General features: G+C 47.8%; 1 protein-coding gene across 1 annotated transcript in view; it reads left to right on the top strand.

Annotated features, from left to right (window-relative positions):
- Positions 1-24,604, top strand: part of camta1a (calmodulin binding transcription activator 1a) — a gene marked incomplete at its 3' end in the record, with an annotated part of 108,538 nt that overhangs the window by 51,872 nt on the left and 32,062 nt on the right. Inside the window, exon 2 of the mRNA XM_079274118.1 lies at positions 4,029-4,100. Coding sequence (XP_079130244.1) covers positions 4,029-4,100 — 72 coding nt within the window. The remainder of the gene's footprint in view (positions 1-4,028; positions 4,101-24,604) is intronic.

The following is a 24,604-nucleotide window of genomic DNA, read 5'->3' as shown; positions in this document are numbered from 1 at the left end:
ACACACAGACCTACACACTCAGAAAATGATACATTCCCTCTAATGACGCAGTGAGCCAGAAGTGACTTAACCAGGTGGATGTCCATGTCAACAACTGTATAATGCTAAGCAAGTCTATCGATACAGCGAGACCTGGGAAATGTAAATTAGATCCGACTATAGATTATTCATATCCAGAGTGGTGATATGTGACAACGATTGTCAGCTCAGGAACCATCAGGGGATACACCAGTCAGACATGAGTCAATGCTGAAAGTATCCTTAAAGAGCTGGCTGGATGATATGATGATGGATGGACACTGGGAGCTGGACAGGGAGAATGTCGTTTAAATAGCCAGGAAGACAAAATCCTATTGCCTGCACCATATTGCTGTGCAGGTATGTGTGCGTGCATCCGTGTGTTGACCTGACAGACAAGAGACGGACAAATGTGTGTCAGCGTCTGACAGTGAGACGTTTGCATCAAGGCAGGAAAAGAGCAAATTGCCAACATAAATAAGGTGCCATGCTCTGATTAGGACTGTCTTCACACATCATTATGGTCTAATGAGCGAGTTTCCCCTCTCTCTCAGTCTCACTCTAACCACTTGCCAGCTCTCTGCCACCGCATCCGTCGCAATTTTTGCGAACCCATCTCTAGCTGTGCCTGACACCTGTCAGCCATGATGGATGAATGTACGTGAGGTGTCGCCAGGGCAACAGGCAGGCCAGGGGCAGCGGTGGCCTCCAGAAGGCAGCACATGTCACCGGTGGTGGCCCTGCCTTTATATCTGAAGGCTTTATTTAAGCCGACCTGTTTATCACTGGGCTGTCTGGCCTGCTTGCCCTGTGTGAACTGCGCTCTTGCTCCGCTCAGAACCGCTTTAACACCCTCTCATTGGGCCAAGCCCGAGTTTCATCGCCTCGGCCGCTTGCTTGAGTGACAACTCCAAATGATTTTGCTGCATCAGTGTCTGACTTTGGAGGACACACGTCGCTGTAACTCTTTCTTCCTGCTGTCTGCAGTGACAGCGCATGAATACATTATGGACACGCTGTCTGTGAATACTATAAACTGTTGTGTGTCATTGTTCAATTGTGTCTCATTTGCACCCCGAACACGCACATGCGTATGTGTGTGTGTGTGTGTGTGTTTGTGCGCATACGATACACACTTACGTATTTGTTTCACTGTTTTAGTGTCAGCGTGCGAAAGCTGTTCAAAATTACACACTGGGAAACTGCACTTTTAATGACAGGATATGTGTGCATGTGTGTGTATAATTATGGTTTAATTGCTTGCCCTGTGATGTGCTGTCATCTGTCACAGCCCAAAGACAGCAAATAATGGTTCTGCTGCTGTCACTTTGTCGCCCAGACGCTCAGCATGCAGAGAGCAGCAGAAACACCAGTAACTGATATGCGTCTTGAATTACTGATAAGAGCTCGAGTATGATGAGCTTTGTCTTTGTGGGTGTGCTTGTGCTTGTGCTTGTGCCCTCCTATCTAGCTCTGTTTAGACTACTGTCTGTGTATGCGAGCGTCCGGGTGTGCGCGTTAGCGTAACAGCATGTGCCGGTGCATCTTTGAATATTTCCGTGTTTGTGAGTGGGCGCAGTTTTCGTGCTTAAGAACTCATTGTCTAATTCCATGTGTGTGGGTGGGAGTGTGTCGGGAGGCCGAGGGTGCACGCGCTCACGCGTGCGCGTCTGCAAATGTGTTTGATGCCTCCTGCATATCGGTACTGACAGGTGCAACAGTTGTGTTATGCTTTAAGCTGCTTGTTTGTCTGGCACGCCGCTTTGTGTGGTTGAGAAATGGAGTAAACAGAGGGAGCGCAAAGCAGCCTGGGGGCTAATTTATTCACTCCCCAGTCGCCCTAGCCACAGAGGCCTGTTGCTCTGCCCCCCTGTCAATCCTGAGGAGCATGCCATGGCCTCATCCAACTGCACACAGCCACCGCAGCCCACTCCCAGTGGGCCATGCGCTTTAGGCTAGATCAGTATTAAACCATGATATATCAATAAACTTTCCGTAATCAGAATTAACAAGACAGCAAGTTTATTTAGCACACAAGCGGCATATAAACAAGTCTGCCATTTTCTGTGTGCAGTGAAAATAAATGCAGCGTTACGGTCTGTGTCGATGTTGGTGATGAATTGAAAGTCTGAAGAGACAGAATGGTTTCTGTTTGTAAGCACCTTTCACACAAGTATCGCAGGACACAGTGAAACGCGTAAACAGTTGAATGCCTTATTGGCTAATGTGGAGTATTGCATCTCTACTGCCTAATCCCTGAAAAGAGCACAAAGTACAGTTTATGACACAAATACTTACGACAAACTGCACAGCAGAAATGTGTGAGCTGCTAGCAGCTGGGGCTGACTGTTGGAATGTGATGTTCAATGCACTGCGGGAGTGGGAGGAAGCGTCTGTCCGTTGCCAGCGTGGAGTAATGGATGGCAGAGCTATGGGAGTGGGAGGAGGCATACATCCTATTTCAGACAGCTGTAATGGATGAGAGTACAGCTAAAAAAAAATAAGAACAGGAGGAAGTCTGCATGCCTTCACTATCTCAAAGTCGCACGCAGAGTTCGGTCGTATTGAAATCGGTTCACAATAGATGTATTTGGAACAAAGGACCACCTGGAGAAAGAGTCGAGGCTGATGTGACTTTTGTTGTTTGTGAATTGGTCATCGGGTGTCTGTGTGAGTTGTTGTTTTGGCCGCACACACACAGCCGCGCATGCATGTTTGTGCAACTGTGATGTATTGGGGGGGGGGGGGGTTAGCGATGTGATGTGTCTCTCACCGTGTGCCCAGTCTGTGAAGCTGTGCAATGGTACTCTGGTATAATTAATCAGACGGTTTGATGTTGGCAAATGAGAGTCTGCAGACTTCATCTGCAGGCCCTGCTCTTTCTAACTAGGTTTTAGTTCAACAAGACGAGCACACAACACATCTCAAGGCGCCTATTTATCACAGGGTCCTCCGAGCAATGTAGCCCAACGCCCCCATGCCCCCCCCCCCCCCCCCCCCCCTTCCACCATCACTGCGCCCTCCCTTACCGCCTACCCAGTCACATCTACAGTGCCTGAGGAAACCCGCCTTCACTTATTGAACACACGGCTTCTGAATAATGAAGCCGGGTCATGTCTGTACGTGCACACACGCTCACTAACAGTGTATGTATCAGCCCAGCTGTGATTTCTCCTGATTTCTAAACAAAGAGTTATACCAAAGTCGATTGGAGTGAAGCTCAGCCCTTCCCCACCTGCTTGTTTGATTTATTCCTGCAAGAGCCAAGCTCCCTGTCTTAAGTGCAATCCACCCTATACCCTCACCTTTCACAAATATTAGATTGCACAAATTCAGCCTATTTCCTATAGCTGGTGAGGGTTGGGGAGGGGGGTGAGTGCTGTAGACGAGCAAAGAACCAGAGTAGCTATCCCTCTGGGTTCACCTGATGGGAGCCGGGGCCGTGGGTCTTCCAGAGAAGGATTGAGGAGGAGCGCGAGCGGGAGGAGGATAAGTGCTGCCTTGCTCCTGTTCCTCGCTGTTTGCCTTCGCTGCCGGCTGCTGAGAAATGTCTCCTGGCCCCTCAGCCAGACACAGGGAGGCGTTATCAGCCCTGCCTCACTCTCTCCACGGTAACGAGGCCCCAGGCACGGTATTATCTGTTTACGATAAGGATATTAATAACACTGTTCTGTAGTTATGTGCTGGGGGGGTTGGAGTAAGGAACCCCTGAATCATTCTGTCAGGGTGAGAGTGGAAGGAAAGGAAGGAAGGAAGTAGTCATACGGTGACGCTGAGGTGTTCACCGGCTAACCCCATCCACTTCCTCCTTCCAGGTCACAGACTTTGTTTCCGAGAACAATACCTTGACCATCTGCCCAGCAGGTGCATGTGGGAGTTACTGTAAGGAGGGAATGGTCAGGGGTTCAACGGTCACAGCTGTCACGGTCAGCAGAGTGGTCAGCCTACTTTACTGCAGTGTAACACCCTCTGTTTCTGCCCTTCTTTCTCTCCTCCTCTCCTGTCTCCAGTGTCTGTATGGCTGCTACGTCCACTCCTCCATCATCCCCACCTTCCACCGCAGGTGCTACTGGCTGCTCCAGGTAAGAACTCCTCTTCTCCTCCTCTACAGGTCACCGCGCTTTAGATTCACTCTCAACCTCTCCCAGCCTATCCACAAGGACTTGAATGAGTCGCATGATAGCAGTTTCCATTTAACCGAAGCATTTTACTTCGACAGCCGGCAGCCAGACATCAACCTCTCCTCCCTCCCGCCCCCAGCCCCCCCTCCCTCTCTCTCTCTCTCTCTCTCTCTCTCTCTCTGATTTTTTCTCTCCCCAGCCTCCATTTCCCTTATCTTTCCCAGTCATTCACTTTTCTGATGGCATTGCCCATACACGCCGTCCAGCACGAGGGCGGTATCTCAGTCTGCTAAAAGCTTTGCCATCTCCCCTGTCTAACAGCTGCAGTGATGGGCAGTAAAAGCATGATGGAAGACGTTCCCCGTACAGTGCAATGCTTACAGTGGCTCGTCAAGTCCCCAGGCTGAGAGTGGTTGTAAATAGCAGTCCTTTGATCACCTCCCCAATACATCTCATCATTCTCGTTTAGCATGGCAGCCATTATTGTCGGAAGGTGCCTGATACGAAGAGCCATTCACATAGACAATTTAAAGGGAGCATAAAGCACACACGCAGAGGATAGTGGTGTGTGGAGCTGCTGCTATTTTTGTCTTTCTGTCTGTCTGTCTATCTATCTGAAGTTCTATGTCGTACATCTAATGTAGGATACAACTTGTGGAGAAAAATCCTCTGTGGGATAGAGAATCTTTGGCTGAAATGCCGCCAGCACAGCTTCTCTAAGTTGTATTTTCTAAAGACTAGAGTTGTCGAGTCACAACATCCCTGCTGTACTGAATAGACCCAGAAGACCAATTCATGTATAATCTAACCATACCTCTCACAGTGTTGGTTAGCAAAGGAAGAGAGCAGACCGGTTGGGGAAAGACAAAAGAGGGAAAACAAACAAAAAAAGATGGCCTCAACAATGCTTAAAATACTAATCAAAAATAATTAGAGTGTTCCCACAGCAAACAAAAGCTCTCAAACAACAACAGTTTATTTCTCTCTCGCTGGCTCTGTGTGTGTCACGGGCAATAATCGCAGCACACGCAGACATAAAGCGTGTCTCTTCCTGTCTCTTCTGAGATCAATCAGCAAAGCTACTCAGGTTATTTTCACTGAAGTGTATTTTCCAAATGATTAGGGCTACAGTGTATTATTAAATATTTAAAGTGATGAAATTAAGAAGAACTAGAGACCGTCTTTCCAAATCAGGTCAGGTTCCTAAATTCTTAAAAGTTCTTAAAAGTAAAGTTCTTTCGTGGGGACAAAACCTGTCCACAGACAGACAGGAATGTAAACACCTTTCAAAATACTCCAGACAGCTTGAGTGGTAGTTCCACAGGTGTCTCCAGTAATAATTAAAGAATGGTATATATGTGGAATATATCACGCTTGGTCTTAAAATAACACATAACAGTGTTAGATGTTCAGACTCTTTGGTGAGGATGCGTTTTATTGAATGGAGTCATGTTATGGTGGTATTGGGAAGGATAGGTCACATATTTTTGAAGTTTGTCTGAAGATAATACTGACATCACCAAATAAAGATTCCCTCCTAACACCATTTCAATGTAAGTGATGGTTGGCAATTCCACAGTCAAAAATGCATTCCGACTGCAAATTTGGAAGATACCCCCTCGGTTTGACGAATTCGGGCTGCTGAATCCTCATATTAGCTTCAGCTGAACTTCAAAGTGCTTTTTTAGCACAGATGGAGGAATGTGGATTTTGTCTCCCGTCACTGACATTGTAATTTCATAGGTAAAAGATCTCTTCACAGCCAAATGTGGAGATAAAGAACACTGCCAGCGATCGTTAACTCTTGAAACAATACCCACATGCCCTTTTGTGAGTTTTAAGCCAGACTTTTACAAAGTGAACCGATGCTTTAAGTTGAATTCAGGCCTTCAGTGCACAACAGGGGATGGAAACATGTGTACGCACAGAAGGGGTGTCATCAGAGCTGAGTCAACTCACTTTTTAAAAAACTGCAGCCCTCGTTTTCACCGTCTCTCTCTGCCAGTTTCAGCATTCACACGTAAACACTCATGAAACTTTGAGGAGTTCCCTGACTCAACTTCTCTTTGTTGTTATGGCAGAGCATCACCTACAACCTGGTTAGTGAATCCCTGGCCCTCACGTACATGACTCACCAGGCCCTGGTGTGCAGCTAAGACGTCAACTCGTTCAAAAAAACAAAACAACAACAAAAGAAATTACCTTCTGCTGCGCAACAAAAAAACATAAATTTCCAAAGTATTTTCTTTGACACTCAGCATTCCTGGAACCCAAGATTTACATCTCTTTTTCTGCCAGTTTATTGCAGACCATCTGTGCTGACAGGAAACCAAAATCACAATGACACCAGAGGTAAAAGATTATACCACTTCAGTCCATATCTCTGCAGATGCAGATAGACCTTCAGTACCGCCGTCTCTTCAGGCAGACCGGGTTACAGCAGTATCACTCTTGTCTTTTTTCCACCTGTCTCCGGTCTCTGAACACTCTGTCCCCGACTCCCCGTGTACCATTTGCTGTGTCCATATGAGATTTGCAGGCAATAGTCTGTCAACAGCAGAGCAGCAAGGAGACTGGAGCTCCCAGAGCGGCAACAGGGAAAGGTCACCAGTCAGTGAAAAATGTAAATATTCAGCCATCCAGCGGCCACAGTCACGGAGAGACAGGGATGAAAATAACTCCTATTACACAGCACCGACAGGGAGCGAACACAGAGGACAGAGAGGGTAGAGACAGACTGTGAATGAGAGAGCGCGTGAGATGGACACACCTTTTTAAAAGTTAGGCTAAAAAAAAACACTGACGGAAGAGCAAGAGAGAAAGATTTGAAAAAATGAAAGGGAGAAAGGGGACGGTGTGTATATGTGTGTGTTTTTGGATATGTGTGTGCAAGAGAGACAACGAGAAAGACAGACAGAGTGAGGTTGGTGAAAGGTGTTTTAGGGGGGGGGGGGCTAGCCTATGTGTGTGCCTCTTTATCCACTCTTTATCCACTCTTTATTGAGTCAAAGCCTGGGTAATGAGACAGGGGACGGGAATGAAGACCGGCGAGGGGGGTCCTCTCTAACTCCATTCATTTTCTTTTGTTCTTTTCACCTCTCACTCTCAATCTGCTCCTCCCCGCCACACTACCTCCACCTCTCTACGGCATTAGACCACTTTAAAATGTCTGGCCCATCTCCGCAAATGGCTGCGACTGAAGAGAAGTACCACCGCAGTTATCCGCGGTTGCAAACAATGAATCCAAATTGCTGCTGAGACAGAGAGCTGCCCACAGCGGACTGTGTGGTTTGTCACTCAGAAAAAGTTCCCATTTTATTGGATTTGGTCAAATAAAAAAAGGGGGGGGGGGGCTCTGTGTCATACCATGGTATATTTTCAATGTTACCAACAAATCCCAAATAATCATAAACATCATCGCAGCACATTATCTCCTCTTTAAATGCTGCTACTTACAGCTGGAGTGCGCCGTTCTCCTGTAACCACTACGCAGCCTTTTCCATCCACAAGCTGTCACGACACACGCACACAGACAGACGCACGGCCATCGACGGCGAGGATCTCTCCCATCCTGGTGGCACTGATTGATTCCACTCCTCCGTGTCCCCTTCTCTTGTTTAGTGCTAATCGAATGTAATTCCCGGCTTGCGCCTCTCCATCAAATACGACAGTGGAGTTTGTGGTGGCCGACGGGGGCACAGAGGTGCGGATAATTATGATATTAATACGGAGGGGGTCTGAGGGGAAACTTCATTTGTCCCGCTGCCTGCCACGAACACAGAGAGGGGTCAATAGTCTCTCCCGCTTTTCCTACTTTAAAGAGGAGGAGAGAGGCATGAGATAATGAAATGAGTAGTAAGGCGGGAGGGAATGCTGACGACCTTGTTTCTTCACAGCTATCACTTTCTCCCTCTTACCTTCCACAGCTTAGGCCACTGCGCTCTAGTCTCTGTCTCACATGAATACATTATTAATATCACCATTCACTGCGGTTACATTTTTCTTATTACATTAGTCCTTCAGAGTATAATGACTTTGGAACCACTTGAATTAGTGTTATGTAGGAAAATGAGTTGTCACTGTTGTCCCTGTGATAATTCCGGCACTATTAGACTGTATTTCAGCTATTTTAATCTATGGAATAATTCAAAGGTTCCTTAATTGGACAGGCAGAGTGATAACTCCGGGATTTAGCAGAACCTTGAGCAGTCTGGGCTCTGCGGTGCTGTCCATGGTGCTGAAACACACTCTGTTCTAACCTTTCTAACTGTTCACCACATCAGAGTATTGTTTTTTTTGGCTGATTTATCAAAAAACCCACCCAGCCCCTTTGAAGTCGCATGCTATTCACCTCTCGTTACAAGCTCACCGCTCTCCAGAGATCAATACACCTGGCCAATGCTGCCAGCGGATCGTGTGCTGGGCCCGACACATGTACTCCTCATGCCCAGTCGGGCCAGAGGCCTCTCTCGCTCTCCGACTAATTGAATGGGAAAAGTTGAGTAGCTTTGCTGCAGTGATCCGCCACAGGTCAGTGTGAAAGCAGGATCCGGTAGCTACCGACCCAGAGCCACATGCCTGCAGGCTAAAGGCAGACAGATGGATTCTTTGTATCTGCCAGAGTCCTCTATTCATTCGGATAAGTTTAGTTGCCTCTGTGTTGAGCGCTGGGAGACAGGTGCCGGATTCAGAGTGGCTCAGGTGATGTGTCATGACGGAGCAGAGCTGTCAGGTTCAGATTCACATCAGATACGTCCAGACTATGCAAGGCTACATAATGAATATTTCACTGAGATAAATCATGGATGAGCCTGGGCACCGTTCTGTTGATTTCACTGAGAGGGTAGAGTGGCAGGAAAACCTGGCGAGGTTCTGACTGGCTGTCTACAACCTCGGGGCAAATGGAGGCAGTAGAAATATAATTGCCTTTAGCTATGCAGGCTGTTGTTTGTATCAAGTGGAAATGCACCTCGACGGAGTATGAGTTCAGATTTATAGCATATGAATTTGACTCCACCAACCTGACATTACCGTTCAACACTGGACTGGCAGGAGAACGGGTGGCAGTAACAGCAATGTGAGTGTGTGTCCGTGTGTGCACATGCTCGCCTATATGTGGGTGTGTGTGTGTGTGTGTGTGTGTGTGTGTGTGTGTGTCAGGCTTTGCCGTTCTGTTCCTGCGCTATGGTGGGAGACCACGGTGCTCTCAGCAGCATGCTGCTGCTGGCAGGGCCCCGCTCTCTCTGCCACGAGGAGAACAGCTGCTTCACGAGCATGTCGGGGTGTGAGCCATGTCCCCGTGGCTCCCCTCGTCTCCTTCGCGTCTCCTCCTCTTTGTGAGCAAGTCACACGGAACATCTGACATTAACCCACTCCATCCTCTCAACTTATGAACAATTAAATATGTCCCCCCCCCCCGCTCTGCTATCAACTCTCTTCGAGTGCTCCGAGCACTTCCGCTGCATTCTGTTTTCACTCCGAGAGAGACAGTACAGAGTTAGTTCTAAGTTGGTCTCTGCCCAAAACAGTGACACTGGGGCTTCTGACCGCTAAACAAATTGAAGGTTACTCTGGTGCTTAATTAATGGCCCCTGCTGGAGCACTCTCTCCCCATATGAAGAAAGAGAGAGAAGTTGAGCTAAACCCCCAGAGGCACACAGAAACTCCTCTCCTCCTGGCAGACTGATCTGTTTCTCAGTGCCTGCGACCTTTTCTCTCTAGGCCCGTCGCCTAGCCCACCAGCACGGCCAATTATCACAAATCCCCCGCCGCATTTGTCTTGCCATTTTCACTCTGCGGCCAAAGAGGCGTGCATGGCCATAGACTCATGCAGCCTCCTAACCAGCCACCTTATCCCAGACGGAAGAAACAGAGGCCCACAACAGGTATGTGGCGCTTAAATAATTCAGTTATCCTGAAAGGTTAAGGCTCTGCAGGAAGGCGAATTGACATTCATCTTGCTTTCGAAGTCGTGCGCCCCACTTTCAGAGGGAGCAGCCATCGACATTTTTACATGTAGTGGCTTCTAAGATTGTTATTGACACCAATATTTGACATGTTATTCTCGTCGTTCCACCGGCTAGCTCAAAAGAGCCCGGAGAACTGGTTTACTAACCAGAGCGGCAATCAAATACCTGAGTCCGTTGTCAATAATACAAGAGTTTGAAATAGCTCAAACGCTGTAAGCTTGTCGAAGAGTATTGCGACAAACTTCGATGCTGATTTGATGTTACCCTCTGTGTTTTACTCGATGAGTTTTCTCTCCCGAAGTCCATCGCTGCCTCTCCTATATATTAGACAATAAGAGAGTCCCTGTGCATACAGTCCCCCGCAAGGCTTATTCGTGTTTACGTCCTGCCTATGTGTGTGTGTGTGTGTGTGTGTGTTGGAAAGCAGAGGCGATCAATGGCTCCGCACTAAGTCTGTCCTGTGCCGTGCCAATGTCCGAGTCCCCTCTAGTGTCAAGCCACAGATCTGCCTGTGTCACTATGCGGGCTCAGGCGTGATGGCAGAAGTGTGCACACATCTCCCAGCTTCCCAGAGAACACTGGTCACAGCAAATGACCAGAACTGTCCGATTTGTCCTGCCTGATTACTCCTCTGAGCCCCAATTAGCCGGGTGGATGAGGGCTGACATCCCGACTACGATCTCTTGGATGTGTCATGGAGGAGAGACGGGGGAAGGAAAGGACGGAGTTAAGAGGGAAGACAAGGAATGTGTGTGCTAAAGACTGAGGAGAAGCGCAAAGGGGAGTCGGTATGAAAGGCGTAGTAATATAGATGGGGCCACAGTCATTCACTCTGCATTCAGTCAGACATCGATCTCAATTCTCCCCTTTAACCAGCTACCATCAACATACAAACCAACTGCTCTGATTGCAATTTCTATCATTGGCAATTTTCATTGTGAGGATCTGGCTACAGCGGCGGGTGTTTGCTGCATCTGGTCGGAGACGAGCTGATTTCTCTGTGGGTTATGAAGAGACTAAGGATTGCTTGTGGAAAAGATATGAGATAAAGATAAAGTATTGGGCCAATGGGGTTAGAATCAATTTATTCGTGAAGTTGTGGGTTCTTCAAAGGTATTTCATCATGGATAAAAACAATGCCATTTGTTTCCCTAATTGCCAATAACATTCTCTGTTATGAACTCATCTGTGCGCCTTTCTTTTCCTTTCCCCACTGCTTTGTGTTGTGGTCTAACCGCCCCCCCCCCCCCCCCCCCCCCATCCCACTGCTCTATCTGTCTTTATTTCTCTCTGCCACTGTGTCTCCCCAGGACTGCTGAGAGAAAATCCAGGTTTTCTTTTTTTTTTTCTTTTGGGCTTGCTCTCATTCTCTCTCAGTAGTGGGCAGTGGAAAAGTAACTACAAGGGCACATGAAGCCTTCAGAGTCGAACCAGACTTCTTTTAATCTTTTTTTTTAGATGTCACATTGAGCACACATGCGCACACACCCTTGAGTGGGATGGCTCTGCTCCTATCTCTCTGCTCCCCCATCTCAAAACTCGCCCACGCAAAACCCGAGAAGACACAGAGACTGGAGGAGGGAGGAGGGAGGAGGAGGAAGAGGAGAGAGAAAGCCAAATGTAGAAGGGTAGAAGGAAGGAAACAAGAGTTGGGAGGGGTGGAGGTGCTTTGAGAATGGGGGATTAGAGTTAGAAGATTAGAGGTAGAAGATGATATCATTTGGTAGCGATGAGCAGGAGCAAACGAGCAGCGCAAATCACCCGGCGTTAACGAGCTACCTCGTAAATTACTGCAGCCGCGTGTACGCTTGAAGCTGGATCTGGATAGGGCTGCGTAGTGCAAGGGAGACATAACGCTTGTCTTAATATTATTTACTGCCCCCTCCAATTTATATCGCTTGTCTCCCAGAGCCCAATATTGGCCTCTTGTGCAGCATCAGAGGATGTTTCCTTGTAAATAGTGGGAGGTTTTCATCAGCCTGGAGGCCCCCCTGTGTGGGCCATCCTACCCTCATACAGTCAGCAAAGGATCGACTCCCCTCCTCTTGAACTACAAAAAGAAAAACTAAACATGAAAAACTGACTTCCCAGTGCCCTCCTCAGATAACTCAGATTTGACTATGTTTACCTCCTACTACAGAATCTGTAGCAAAACAGGAATGAGGGACTCCAGCAGGGATTACAGCAATTTAGTTGAAATGAACGTGTGCACAAACCTGCATGCTTCCGACTGTTCTCCAGGGGAGCCAGCCCGGAGAGAGGGAGGGAGGGAGGGTAGACAGGTACAGGGATACGGCAGAGAGCTGGAGTCTCTCTCTTCTCCTTTTCTTGGGGCATGGGGCCGGGGTAGGGTAGATGGGGAAATATACATTTCTATTTTAGCAGGAGCCCAGCAGCAGGAGAGTGACTTTCATTGGCTGTAGTCTAAATATTACATGACTTCCTGATGGCAAGTGTGCTGTCTGAGGCACTGTCTGGCCTGGTATTAACCTGTCCGGATAAATCAACCGTTTACCCAACTCTGTTACTCTCTGTCCAAAAAAAGTACAGCTCCCTCCCTTCTTACCTCATCCTCCCTTCCCTTCACCTGCTTGTCATGCACCATTTCTGCTCTGGGCCGCTTGCTTTGGTGCAACCCACTTTGTGTGTGTGTGTGTGCACAGCGTGTATATGTAGAGTTACTCTGTGGTCCTCTGCCAAGGCCCCTAACGTCATATGCAGCCTGGCAGGTGACAAATAGTTTTTTAATTGCTTGCACCAGGAAAATCATTAGTCTCTTCCCTTTCCTTGGTGGGACCGGGCAGGACGTGCGCGCAATAATAATAGCCTCAGTCCCGTTTCCCGCTTCCCGCCTGCTATTTTTAGAGCAGGTATTTTAAGGGCCCTCTCTGTGTATGCCTACGTGCGTGTGGAAATGTATATACGTGCGTGTGTGTGTGTGTGTGTGTGTGATTGTGTGTGTATGTGTGTGAGTCCACAGTAAGGGCGGGCTAAATGGTCCAGGGGTGCTTTTCCTTGTTTGTGACGGAGGAGAGAGTGTGTTTGTCAACCCTGTTCCTGCCTCATGAGAGTTTTTCCTCATTGCTGTTGCTATTCCCCAGCCCCTGGGAGCGTGCCGTTTGTCTCTCTCTGTGTATGTGTGTGTGTGTGTGTGTGTGTGTGTGTGTGTGTGTGTGTGTGTGTGTGTGTGTGTGTGTGTACACCTCTGTGTCTGGCAGGCTCTGGCCGAGGCCATTGTGCTGTAGTGCATTACTGTAGCAATCCACCGACACAGCGGCCAGCCAGATGAAGCCGTCCAGTTTATGGAGCAACCTGCAAACTCCAGCTGCTTTTGGTTGGGATTGTGCTTAGTGGTGAGATATAGTATTGATTTTCTCTCCTCGGTGCCCTTGCCATCCCTGCGTAGATATGCACCAGTGCTCAGCATCCATTCACTGAGAAAGGGGGGGGGGGTGGGGGGGGGGGGGGGGCAGAGGATGATGTTTATGTGACGATACTGACCCCATTCGTTCACATGGAAAAGGCGTGGAACGTAAAGCGGCTAGACGGCAGAGGGGAATTGAGTTTGCGAGGCTCAGATTGCAAGATGAACTCTGAGTTTGATTTCTGTGTTATACAAGCATTTGTTATTATATATCTGGGCGTCTGAGGGCGTTTGTGTGTCTGCATTCTTGTATGGGCCTATTATGTGTGGGTTTGTGTGGATTAATGAGTGTGCAAGGGTGAACGTGTGAGGCACGTGTGTGTGTGTGTGTGTGTGTGTGTGTGTAGGTGTGTGTGTGTGTGTGTGTGTGTGAGAGCAAGCAATTTGGATCTGTGTGCTGTTGATGTTTGCCAGCATATTTTTCCCTTTTTTTGCCCTTGGTTTGACTCCCAGAGGGGAGCCATGTGCTGCACTGTTCCAAAGCCGTTCAGACCTCAATCCCCCCCCCCCCCCCCCCCACACACACACACACCCCTGCCACCGACCTCCTTTCCTTTTAACATGATAAAATCAAATACACAGTCAGTCATTATTCAAAACATTTTGTGGAACCCCCTAGCCACATTGCGGCGGTTAATGTAAGCGACTCATCACAGTAAGTATTTCATACATAAATGATGTTTAAAAATCTGGTATTGTATGAAAAATATTAGTGTGTGACCTTTCTGTGAATTTTAAGTCTGCCGCTCATAAAATGTTGAAGCAATAAAAACTGAATTGAACCTTCTAGACTGTCAATGTTAATAATACCTTTAGGTGTGCAGCACATCAAACATCCCAGTACAAGTAACCACAGTTCTCTTTTCTGACACACACACACACACACACACACACACACACACACACACACACACACACACACACACACACACACACACACACACATACAGCTTCTCCGAACCATTAAACTCTTTCGTAACTCTTCAACAGAAAAAATATAACAATATAATTATGATCCATCATTTTTCTTCTCATTCAGACTCTTTATTACCCTTTTGCACTTTTCCGGCCCGATGTTACCTCAACTAACACAGGATTCATGTTTTCATGTCTAACAAAATACGTGATTTGCTACAGCTACAAATAATGTGTGGCCTTTAGGTGAGTTGACATCAGTTCTATACATCCCAATCTATAAGAGTGCCAACTTCTAACATGCTGCCACATTTAGTTTTTTGTTGTTGGAATTTTGTTGTCCTCAGAAAAACCGTCTTTTGGCCATAACTCCAGAATGCATATTGATTAAGATAATTTCACACAAATGTCTAATTGGATAAAATTACGAAATATTCGGCAGACATGAATGTAAGCTGCAACATGACTGGTTGGAGGAGTCATTGAACCGCGAGGCGATACTTCTATTTCATTGAATCCCAGCTTAGTGCACTCCGGACCTTTCCTGTTCAGGTGGCTGCTCAGGTCTGAAAACAGCGAACGGACCACATAGTCTGTTTAAGAGTCCTGTTGAATACTGTTTCCCCGTAGATATGTGTTTACCGACCTCAACCAAAACCAATCCTTATCCCTAATTCCTCAACCACAGTGGGGGGCGCTATCATTTCAACAGGAGGGAAACACTATTTAAACTTGGGAACAGACTTCGACATAACACCTGTTTTGTTTCCCGACTTTTACAGCTCTTCTATTTCGCTCTCATTAAATTCGACAACAGGTGACTAATTGGCGCACTGATAATGTGATGTGTTCACAGCTGTGTGTTATTGTTTTTGTGTGTGCCAATCGAATAAAGGACTGGCACTATTAGTTTTATAATTCATATTTTGCACTACCAATAATTAACAATAGTTAAAGCGACTAGCCCCATAGTTCATCAAACAGAGAGTGTTGCATTGGGGCCCACATCAGTAGTGTCACAGATTTAGAGGGGGTGGCGAGCCGAACAGCTGAAAGCCACAGCTCTGCATATGTACGTATGTGTGTGTCAGTGTGTGCATAATCAGGCAGTGTTATCCAGGCCAAACAGCCCTACCCTGGCAGTGCTGAGACTGGGGAGACCCCGTCTCTTTCCAGATTCATCTCTCCAGCTTTGTTTGACTAAGTAGTGCCATGGTGTTGGTGTTGGAGAGGGCTGGAGTGGCAGCAGTGCAGCGTATGCGTGGGTTGCCTGAGCCAGTGGGGCTTGGCACAGAGAGGCAGCATATGTTCATGGCCAGCTTCCCTCCTCCTCTCCCATCTTTCCCTTTCGTCGCCCCTGTCTCTCTCTCTCTCTCTCTCCCTCTCTCTCTCTCTGTCTCTCTCACTTGTGCTAGCCTTCTCTTGATAACCCCCCCCCCCCCCCCCTCCCTCCCACTGTGCTCATCCACCTCTTTTGGCTGCACGTCCTAATATCAACTGTTGGAGACAGCATGGTACAGAGATCAAAGGGCGGTGGGGATCCCAGTGTCCCCTTAAGGACGGCCCACCGTGTCTCACTAATGCTACATCCCCATCTTCTAACAGAGACACACACGTACACTCCTCTTTGTCATTTTGTCATCTGGCATATGATCAGAGAATATTCGCTGCAGCAGGTAATAAGTTGTGGCTGCGAAAGGAGGGCTCGCTGCTGCCCTTTTTTTTTTTATGCTTTTCCAAGGGGTTGGTCACCAGCACCATGGCCTCTCTGTGCCCTACATAAACACTGGCTGTTATCCAAGCATGTCAGAACCAACCATCTCTGAACACTACTGACTAACTGGTATGTATGGCCCACCGTCCTGCTGCCCAGCAAAGGGTTAACTGTGTCCCAGATAGCCCCAACCAGCTGTTTCAGCCTTTTATACCTTCTCCCCTGCTGCCTGCTCTCCTCCTTGCCTCTTGGAATGAACACTCATTTGCAAGTTAGATAAATCCTTTGAATGTATTATTGATGCAAACAAATTAGCCTGTAGGCCCCAGACAATACCTAATGGAGCCTTGGCTTATGGGTGAGGTAGTTTCCAGCGAGAACACTGTCGATGTTCCACGATTGATGCCTGCTCTTCTGCCCCGTAATTATTTCTCCTACAAATTATTCAGCTGTTCTGATGCGGTTTGGTGGTTTAAAGCAGTGCTACTTATTGCTGCCTATATGATTCCAGGTCTCAATCCTGCCACATTCATTAGTTTATTAAAGAGGGGGGAAAAAAAGACACAGGCAATTAGATAACTGGGATAAAGCCACCGAAATGAGGGGATGTGTTATTATTCAAGTTTATGCATGCTGCTCATAATTCACTGGGGTTTATGTTGGTGTTGCTTTTTCAAGGATATTCTCTTATCTTGTTGTACACAGACACATGCACACGTTTTAACAGCCTTGTATAAGCCTGTTCACGAGACTCAAACTGACACCCTTTCACAAATGTGCGCAGACACGCTGGCAGAACGTGTGTGGCTCACACCGAGGATGCACGAGTGCGTGGAATTTTTGCTGCTCGGCAAAAGCGTGTCAGTGGCAGAGGTTGCAAAACCACGAGAAGAAAAAGTGAGAGCGGAGATGAGAGAGAGAGGACTACCGTACTGTCTTTGGTGATTAGGACCCAGTATTGATCAGAGGAGGGAGGGGAAGGCAGGCTGAGAGGGGGAGGGAGAGAACAGGCCCCAGGGCTCGGGCCCCAACTCTCTGGCGGCCTCTACTCTGTTCCTCTCCTACAAGCTGGCCAGGGCTGTCGGGAGATACATCAAAGGGTCTTATCCTCCAGCCGTCCCTTATGCACACACACACAAATACACTTTTTAATGCATGCACACACGTCCCTCTGGCCTTTGAAAAACGCTCTACTTGATGACGTCACTTTGCATTGTTTTTCCTGCTGTTTGACATCGTAAATCAAAGTTGATGCGTTATCACCAGGGTGTTAAAGAGAGCCAGGGCCTCCGATTCTCCCACAAAGTCTTATTTTGATAGTGTGCTAGTGGCTACCAAGTGTCCCATTCTTTAACTTGTTTTTACATGAAAACTTTTTAAGATCTACCAAATGCGTATAGTCAAGCTCGTAAATTCTTAATCTTGGCCAGCAAATTGCCTGAACGTACCTGCCGTTTTGTAAAAGCAACATAAGGTGTGCCCAGCCTGTTAAACACACCACAGAACAAGGATAGTGTCAGCAGTCGAGAGCAGCATGGCAGCAATCAGGCAAACGGATCAAACTCTGTCACACGCTCACACACTCACGCCATCAGTCATGACGGTGTGTCCATATCCTCTCCCCAGTATAGTAGTGTGTGTAGAGGAAGTACTCATTACTCTGTGCTCTCTCAGGGCCAGACCCGTGTTAATGCATTTTCTCCTCTTACGGTACTCTCTTTCCCCCCCCCCCCCCCCTCTGCTCCCTCTGCCTGCTTTTCAGCTGACTCTGGTCTTTGGCAATCTTATTTGCCTTTCAATCCAGATCCATCTTATCTACAGCTCCTGCATCATAAACATTTCACAGGCTCAACCTTGACACTGACAGACATGAGGTGGTGAAGGTTTGGTGTAAAGCGCCTATGGAGGCTAGTTGATGCTGGGCTTAACTCGGTCTGAAGAAAGTGTTAGGAACGTCAGCCTGTCGAACGCTGCCGTGCACCGCGAGCTCATCGTCCTCCACCATGCAAAACTGTCTGCATGTGCGCTCACATGCACATATATAAAGTCTGTGTCTGGTGTATGTGTGTGTGTGATGTATAATTCATAAGAAGAAGCATTCATCTCAGTGAGACACCTCAAACTATTTGGAGACGTGGTGTGCTTAACGGCTTAATGTAGTTGCAGCAATTTGGCTCTCCTCTGGCTGATTAACACCGGCACTCCAGTCCTCGCTGTGCTTTGCCTCACCAAGGATTAGATGGTAGTAGAAACATGGCTTCCAAGGGAGTTGATGAGTATTTCTCCAAATGTACCTGTCGTTTTCTGATTTGAACATCTTTCAGAATGCACACACCCGTTCAATTTCTGTCTCGCTATTGAGTCGCTATCAGGGGGAGCTAAAAAGAGTCAACACTGACCGCTTTGTAGGCAAAGCAAGACACAGACTTTACAGGATACAGACTTTCCCTTTTCTCATTTTCCTTTGTCTCCTACTTCTCCCTTTTTGTCCCCACCTACTATTTTTGCAAAACAGCAGGTCAAACTTTTACTGTGTGTGTGTGTGTGTGTGTGTGTGTGTGAGTACTGCCAACAGTAGAGCAGTCAGCAAAGTGCCACCTCAGCACCTGAGCTTTAATGATTAATACCATATTGATGGTCTCAATTAATTTCCTATTACACCACCAGAAGGCTGCGGTCGCTCTGTCTCTGTCATGGCCCTGCGCTTGTTTTGGGAAGCCTCTTTGTGGCAGCTGCTGGATGGAGATAGTCTGCTTCTCACTACTTCGCGCAAACACTTTTACATACAGATGTACCAAACAGACACACACACACACACACACACACACAATGGCACATAGTATCTTACGGAAGCACACGCGCATACTATTACACGCTGCTTTGCTCCCCCCGCATTTCACACACTCGCACACAGATAAACAAATAGAATGTAACGCTGTCTTTTTTTGTTGACTCGTTTTTCAAGGGGACTCGCTGTCTTTTAGTTACAATGTTCTGCAATGATCAAAAACCTCTTCAGAGCCCCAGAGATTCAGCTACGCCTCTTTGTACAGCGCTCTGCAGCAATTTTACAAACCACTTACTCTCACCTGATTGTGCGCCTTTGGTACAGCACAACGCCCCGTGTTTTGCATTTGAACTTGGTGTGATGTGCAGCATTGCGTTTTAGGCCGTTTTCCTAAAGCCTGTGCCTTTGGCTCTTGTATAATCCCCTCCCCTGCAGGGGTTGCTACATATTTGTAACCGCGTGTAAGATACTGATTTATTCCCATGACGGTCGCTCTCTGAGCTGTGATTCGATAACACATTCCCAGCCATGGCCTTAACTGTCTGTGGACCTGCTCCTCGGATCAACACTGCCCCGCGAGAGAGGCTGGGGAAATGCTTGTTGTGTTTGTCGATCAGATTGCCAGACTTCTGATGGCACCTTTTCCCCTTCTCTCTTCTTTACCCTCTCAAATCTCATTCATGACTTCTTGTCTCTGACCGCTCACCCCCACCACTCCTCCCCCATACACCCCTCTAGCCCTCTGTAATATGCACTGTTCATCTCAACCTCATCCTCTCAAATATTTTCATGTGGCGCCACTACACACCATTGGTTGCTAGGAAACCATTTGAGCATTTTTTTTTCCAACGGGCAGACGTTTGATTACCCATTTGTATGGTGTGTGTTCGTGTGTGTGTGTGCATGTGTGTGTGTGTGTGTGTGTGTGTCTGTGGAGGCCAGTGTGTGAGTCTCCAGAGAGAGGTCTTGCCAAGCTGTGCTCTGGGGCTGCTCCAGTATCCAGCCCAGTAGTAATAATGAGCCCCTCACCATGCTTGACAGAGCACACAGGCTCAGCAGTCCTGTGGCCATTGCTGTTGTCAATGTGTGGATGCATGTGTGGCGTGTGTACATATCTACATATATGTGCATTTATGCTCCACTAGTTTGTGCTTGACTGGGTCTCTTTTCTGTTACAACCTCAACAGTTGTTGTTGTTGTTGTTGTTGATGCTGACAACCCGGTGTTATCTATTGTTGTTCAGTGGGCCATTGCCGAAGCAGATAGTGGCCAGGTTGGACTGTCTTGCTGCTGGACACACATTTGTCCTCCCTGTGACTCCCTGTTTAGAAATGCACCAGCACATCTCCCCCCGGCTGCTCCTGAGTCCTGATTCGCTCACAGACACGGGCAGAGGCACATAAATAGCACGCCTTGTCGACTGACACGGGGAGAAAGACGACGCACGCAAACAAATCAGACTACGCGCTGATATGAAAGGGAGGAGCAGAGGAGAGGAGAGGGAGTCGAGAGAGATGGCATTAGCCGTGTTTTCCTCCTCCAAATGAATTGCACTATGCCCTGAGAGGAAGAGATGAAAATGAGAGAGTGGAAAAGACTCTGTTGAGACGTTGTTTTGAGGTGGAAACAAAGGACAGGAACCATGAAGAGAGAGCATACGGTTAAACCCACAATGTGTCTGACAGAGCTCAGTAACTGCCTTTCCCTCCTCTTATTCCAGTGACTTGTGTCACCTGGATGGCCACTGAATATTAGGATCAGTGCCACGGGCTCAGCCGAGGCCATTATGGCAGCCGGATGGGATCCCGATGGCCCTTTCTCAGCTTGCCTGGGCAGCGTGGCCTCTCACTTGGGACCACCACAACTAATGGAGAGGGTAGTGTGCTCTGAAAGGGCCTTAGGAAGAATAAGTAGGCTGTAAACTGTGAGTTGAGTTGTGGCAGCTAAAGGGGCTTCAATGCTTCACTGCCCGGCTTACCGCCTGACTTACTGCCTGCCCGCTTGGCATCCAGAACGCTCCTCCATATTCAGGCTCTGGATACTGGCCTTTTGCACTTTTATTGTAATACATGCACATGCTTGGCACAGTGACAAACACAATCCACCTTTTTACTGTGGTGCACTGCACAAATACAATATTTCAAAGCAGGGAGGAGCCACACACAAAAATAGAGGAGCACTCTCTCGCATATTCCCCCTCAGACATGCTACTCGCATATCTGTGCACACACACACACACACACACACACAGACTTGCATTCCCCCACCCAGAGTGAAGCAGTTCTGCTCCTCTAAGCTGAGTTATTTAAAGCCCCGCTCTCAACTCCATCGGAGTGATTATGTGCTACTGAATTAAACATCACAGGCCTCAGCCCCTGGCTTCCTCCGAAACACACTCAAACATGCTGGCCTCTTCCTGTTCCTCAAAAGTTCCAAGTTCTGCCTTTCATATCTCCCAGCCCCGTACGCCAGGTAGTGGAGGTAAAGAGGTGGAGTATGAATCATCCCTAAATCAGGATCTCCTGCTGGGCTGGGCTCTGCCATCCCTCTCACAGGCCTTGGACGGAGGCAATCGAGGCAATTCAGATAGTGGTATGCGCTGCAGCCTAGACAGGAGCTTCAGGCTGTTTGCTGGCTTTTTGGGAGGGCTTGACGTTGGGTTTTTGTTTACCTCCGTATGTGTGTTTGTACGTGTGTGTGTGAGTGTGTGTGTGTGTGTGATGTGTGTGTGAGTATGTTGATGTACTGCACGTGTGTGACTGTGTTTCTGCGTGTCTGCACGAGGCAAGGCACCAGCCATCCACCCCCACACTCCAAAACACTTTATCGGCAGTGAGCGATAAAGGTTCCGAACAAAAGGAAGAAGTCTTGTGCCTTATGGAGGCGAACTGACGGCACCACAGAGGCATTTGACCTTGAAATGAGCAGCGGTGTTTGGGGACAAGCGGGGGAGGTCGGTGTTTAAGAGTGCAACCTTAGTGCCAGAGGCCAGGAGGCTGCCTAATGACTGGCACCCTATGCTATCCATCACGGTGCCACTGCCAGGGCGACTGCCCCCCGCATAGCCAGGAGGGCGGAGCCTTAACAACCCCTCGTACCCGTTCAGCCCGACCACAGCACGCGACATGAAACACACACATTTAGTACACAGGTCTTCCTGCTGTTCACGACGTTGCACAGACATTACACAAAGATGCACGCCACAAAGTCTAATACGCATTGCGAGACAGCGTGAGTATACACAGTCAAAATAGCAGATCCACTCAGACTCGCACTCACAGCTCATTGCACTCATTCTGCATGCAGAAACATGCCTCCAGAAATATGCCTCCAGACACTCATTCACATGCTATTTATAATTTAATGTAGGCAGACAGAAACACATAAAGGCACAGATACATACACAAATACACCAACACATGCACCTCCCCTCTGTATTGATGCCTTGATGCTGACTGTTTGTGACTAAACAATTGACTGTTGCTGCTTTCATGATGCTTTGTATTGAAATAGAGATCCCTGAAGCTTGCTAGTTCACTTCTCCCATGAAGGACTGTCTCATTCCTTCCCTCTTTTGCTTATTTCCCCCATTCCTTCCTCGCACTAAAAGTCCTATAGCTGAGCCCCTGTCTGCTCTGCTCTTGCCTTCACTGTGACAGGCTTTGAAGCCCCCATTCCTGGGTGCGGGTTGTTTTATCAGAGAGGAACAAGGTTTCCTCCTGCACTTGCTGGCTCATCCGCGTTGCATGAAGCATCCCCTCTCAATTAAGATCCTTTCATGTTAATGGTGTTCTTATCGCTCCTGTGCACAAGTTGTGAAAGCGAGGCCGAGTATAGCAGAGTATAACCATGGAGCAGAGCTGCCTGCCTGACAATACAAGAGCTGTTACTCTCATTCTTCTTCCTGCCTCTGTCTTTCCATGTATCTCTTACTCGAACGGGTCTCTTTCCTCCGCTCTCTGTCTCTTAATGAGCTGTTGGAGTAGCAGCGGCTACATGGAGGTGCTCCAGGAGAGTGGCGGAGTTGCGGCAGGGTCACAGAGACTTAATGAGACAGCGAGCACATTACTGGACCACTCATACCAGATTCCGCCGATAGATAGAAGTCTCAAGTTAGTTATATCTCAGCTGCAGTTGTAGGAAATTTGGGTTTAGAAGTGTATAATAGAAGTGATTAATGATTCATAATTAAGAAATCATAATTAGAAGTGTTTTGGAAATACATAATTAGAATATTCATAATTGTAGAAGTGTTTTAGGATTTGTAGTTAGAAGTGTTCAGCCATAAAAGACAGTCATTGAATGTATTTAGAATAGCAGAGGGACAGAGAGGATTTCTAGAAAGATTTGCAGGAGCCATTAGCCTGACGCCAGGAGGAGGCAACCAACATTAGCCAATGGGAATCAGGAAGGACAAAAGGGGGGGGGTTTCAAACTGTATGAGGAAGGGCTTCGGAAAGTTGTTCGCCCTCTTTTTGCTGTGCTCTCGGCATGGGAAGATGTGGGTTCCTAGGCTGAGTTTGCTAGTGATTAGCTTTTCCGCGCGGATTTTATTTTATTTTGTTTTATATTCTGTTAGTAGTGTACTTCATTGTGTAATTGTATTAGCTTCAGTAGGATTCAATTATGTTTAATTGTAAACCAGTTTTGGTAGATTTATTAAGAAGCGACGCTACTGTAAACATCAGTACCGCGTGGTCTCCGGCCTTCTCTCTCTGTGGGGACGATTCATCCTCCACACAGCTCAGCTTACACTTTCCCCACATTCAGCACAACGTAGAAGGTCACCGTAGCTGTCTCCACCGACATCTAACTCCGTCTGTGCCTTCAGGTCCATTAGCGGATCTCTTTCGCTCCCTCTTTGTCTTTTGGAGTAGAACAGGGTGTTTGACTTCAGGACGAGGTAGGCAGCCACTGAGAGATCGTAGGAGCACCGGCTGCCTCTTAAGTGCGTGGGTGTCAGAGAAACCTGTTGCCTGGCTACAACAGCACCTTTATCCTCCGGTTGCGATGGCGATGTCCTGCGTTTGTGTGTGTGTGTGCCAGCGAAAGCGTGCGTTGGCACACCTCATTTTTCCGGGTGTGGTTGGTAAACTGTGTATTAGACTGTGAACGTGGGCGTGACTGTGTGATCTTCTGCCTTCGCACGCTGATGTGTCTGCGCGTGTTTGGGAGAAAGAGAGCGGTGAAAGGAGGGGTAGGAAGGTGCTCCACCACCCACTCAGCAGGCATTCCGCCCCCATGGCTGACTCCCCAAGACTCTCCTAGTAATTAGCTCAACATCTAGCCATCTGTTCCAGGGAGGCGCAGTAAACATTAACACAACACAGCAACATCAAAATGCTGGCTGGAGACATGCTCCATTTTACATATGCATCATACAGTCACGCTTGAAGAGGCCTTAGCATGGGAATGTTTGGCACACTTGCTTGCAGACGTAGCCAACGTGTTGACATGTGTGTATTTATAGACTTGAGCTCACATACACATCTTGTGCATCATACAATACATGGAGATACAAACTGCTTCACATCCTCACACACCTGCACACCACAGGCGCCGGCAACTGTCTCCCAGTCTTCCTTTCCACTGCAGAAGTGAGACCCACGTTGGGAAACGAGTGAAAACACAACCAAAAGACTACATTCCACAATT

Source organism: Melanostigma gelatinosum, assembly GCF_949748355.1.
Source record: "Melanostigma gelatinosum genome assembly, chromosome: 8".
NCBI classification, from domain to species: domain Eukaryota; kingdom Metazoa; phylum Chordata; class Actinopteri; order Perciformes; family Zoarcidae; genus Melanostigma; species Melanostigma gelatinosum.
The sequence above is the reverse complement of the archived record's forward strand: the minus strand, read 5'-3'. Positions and strand labels throughout refer to the sequence as shown.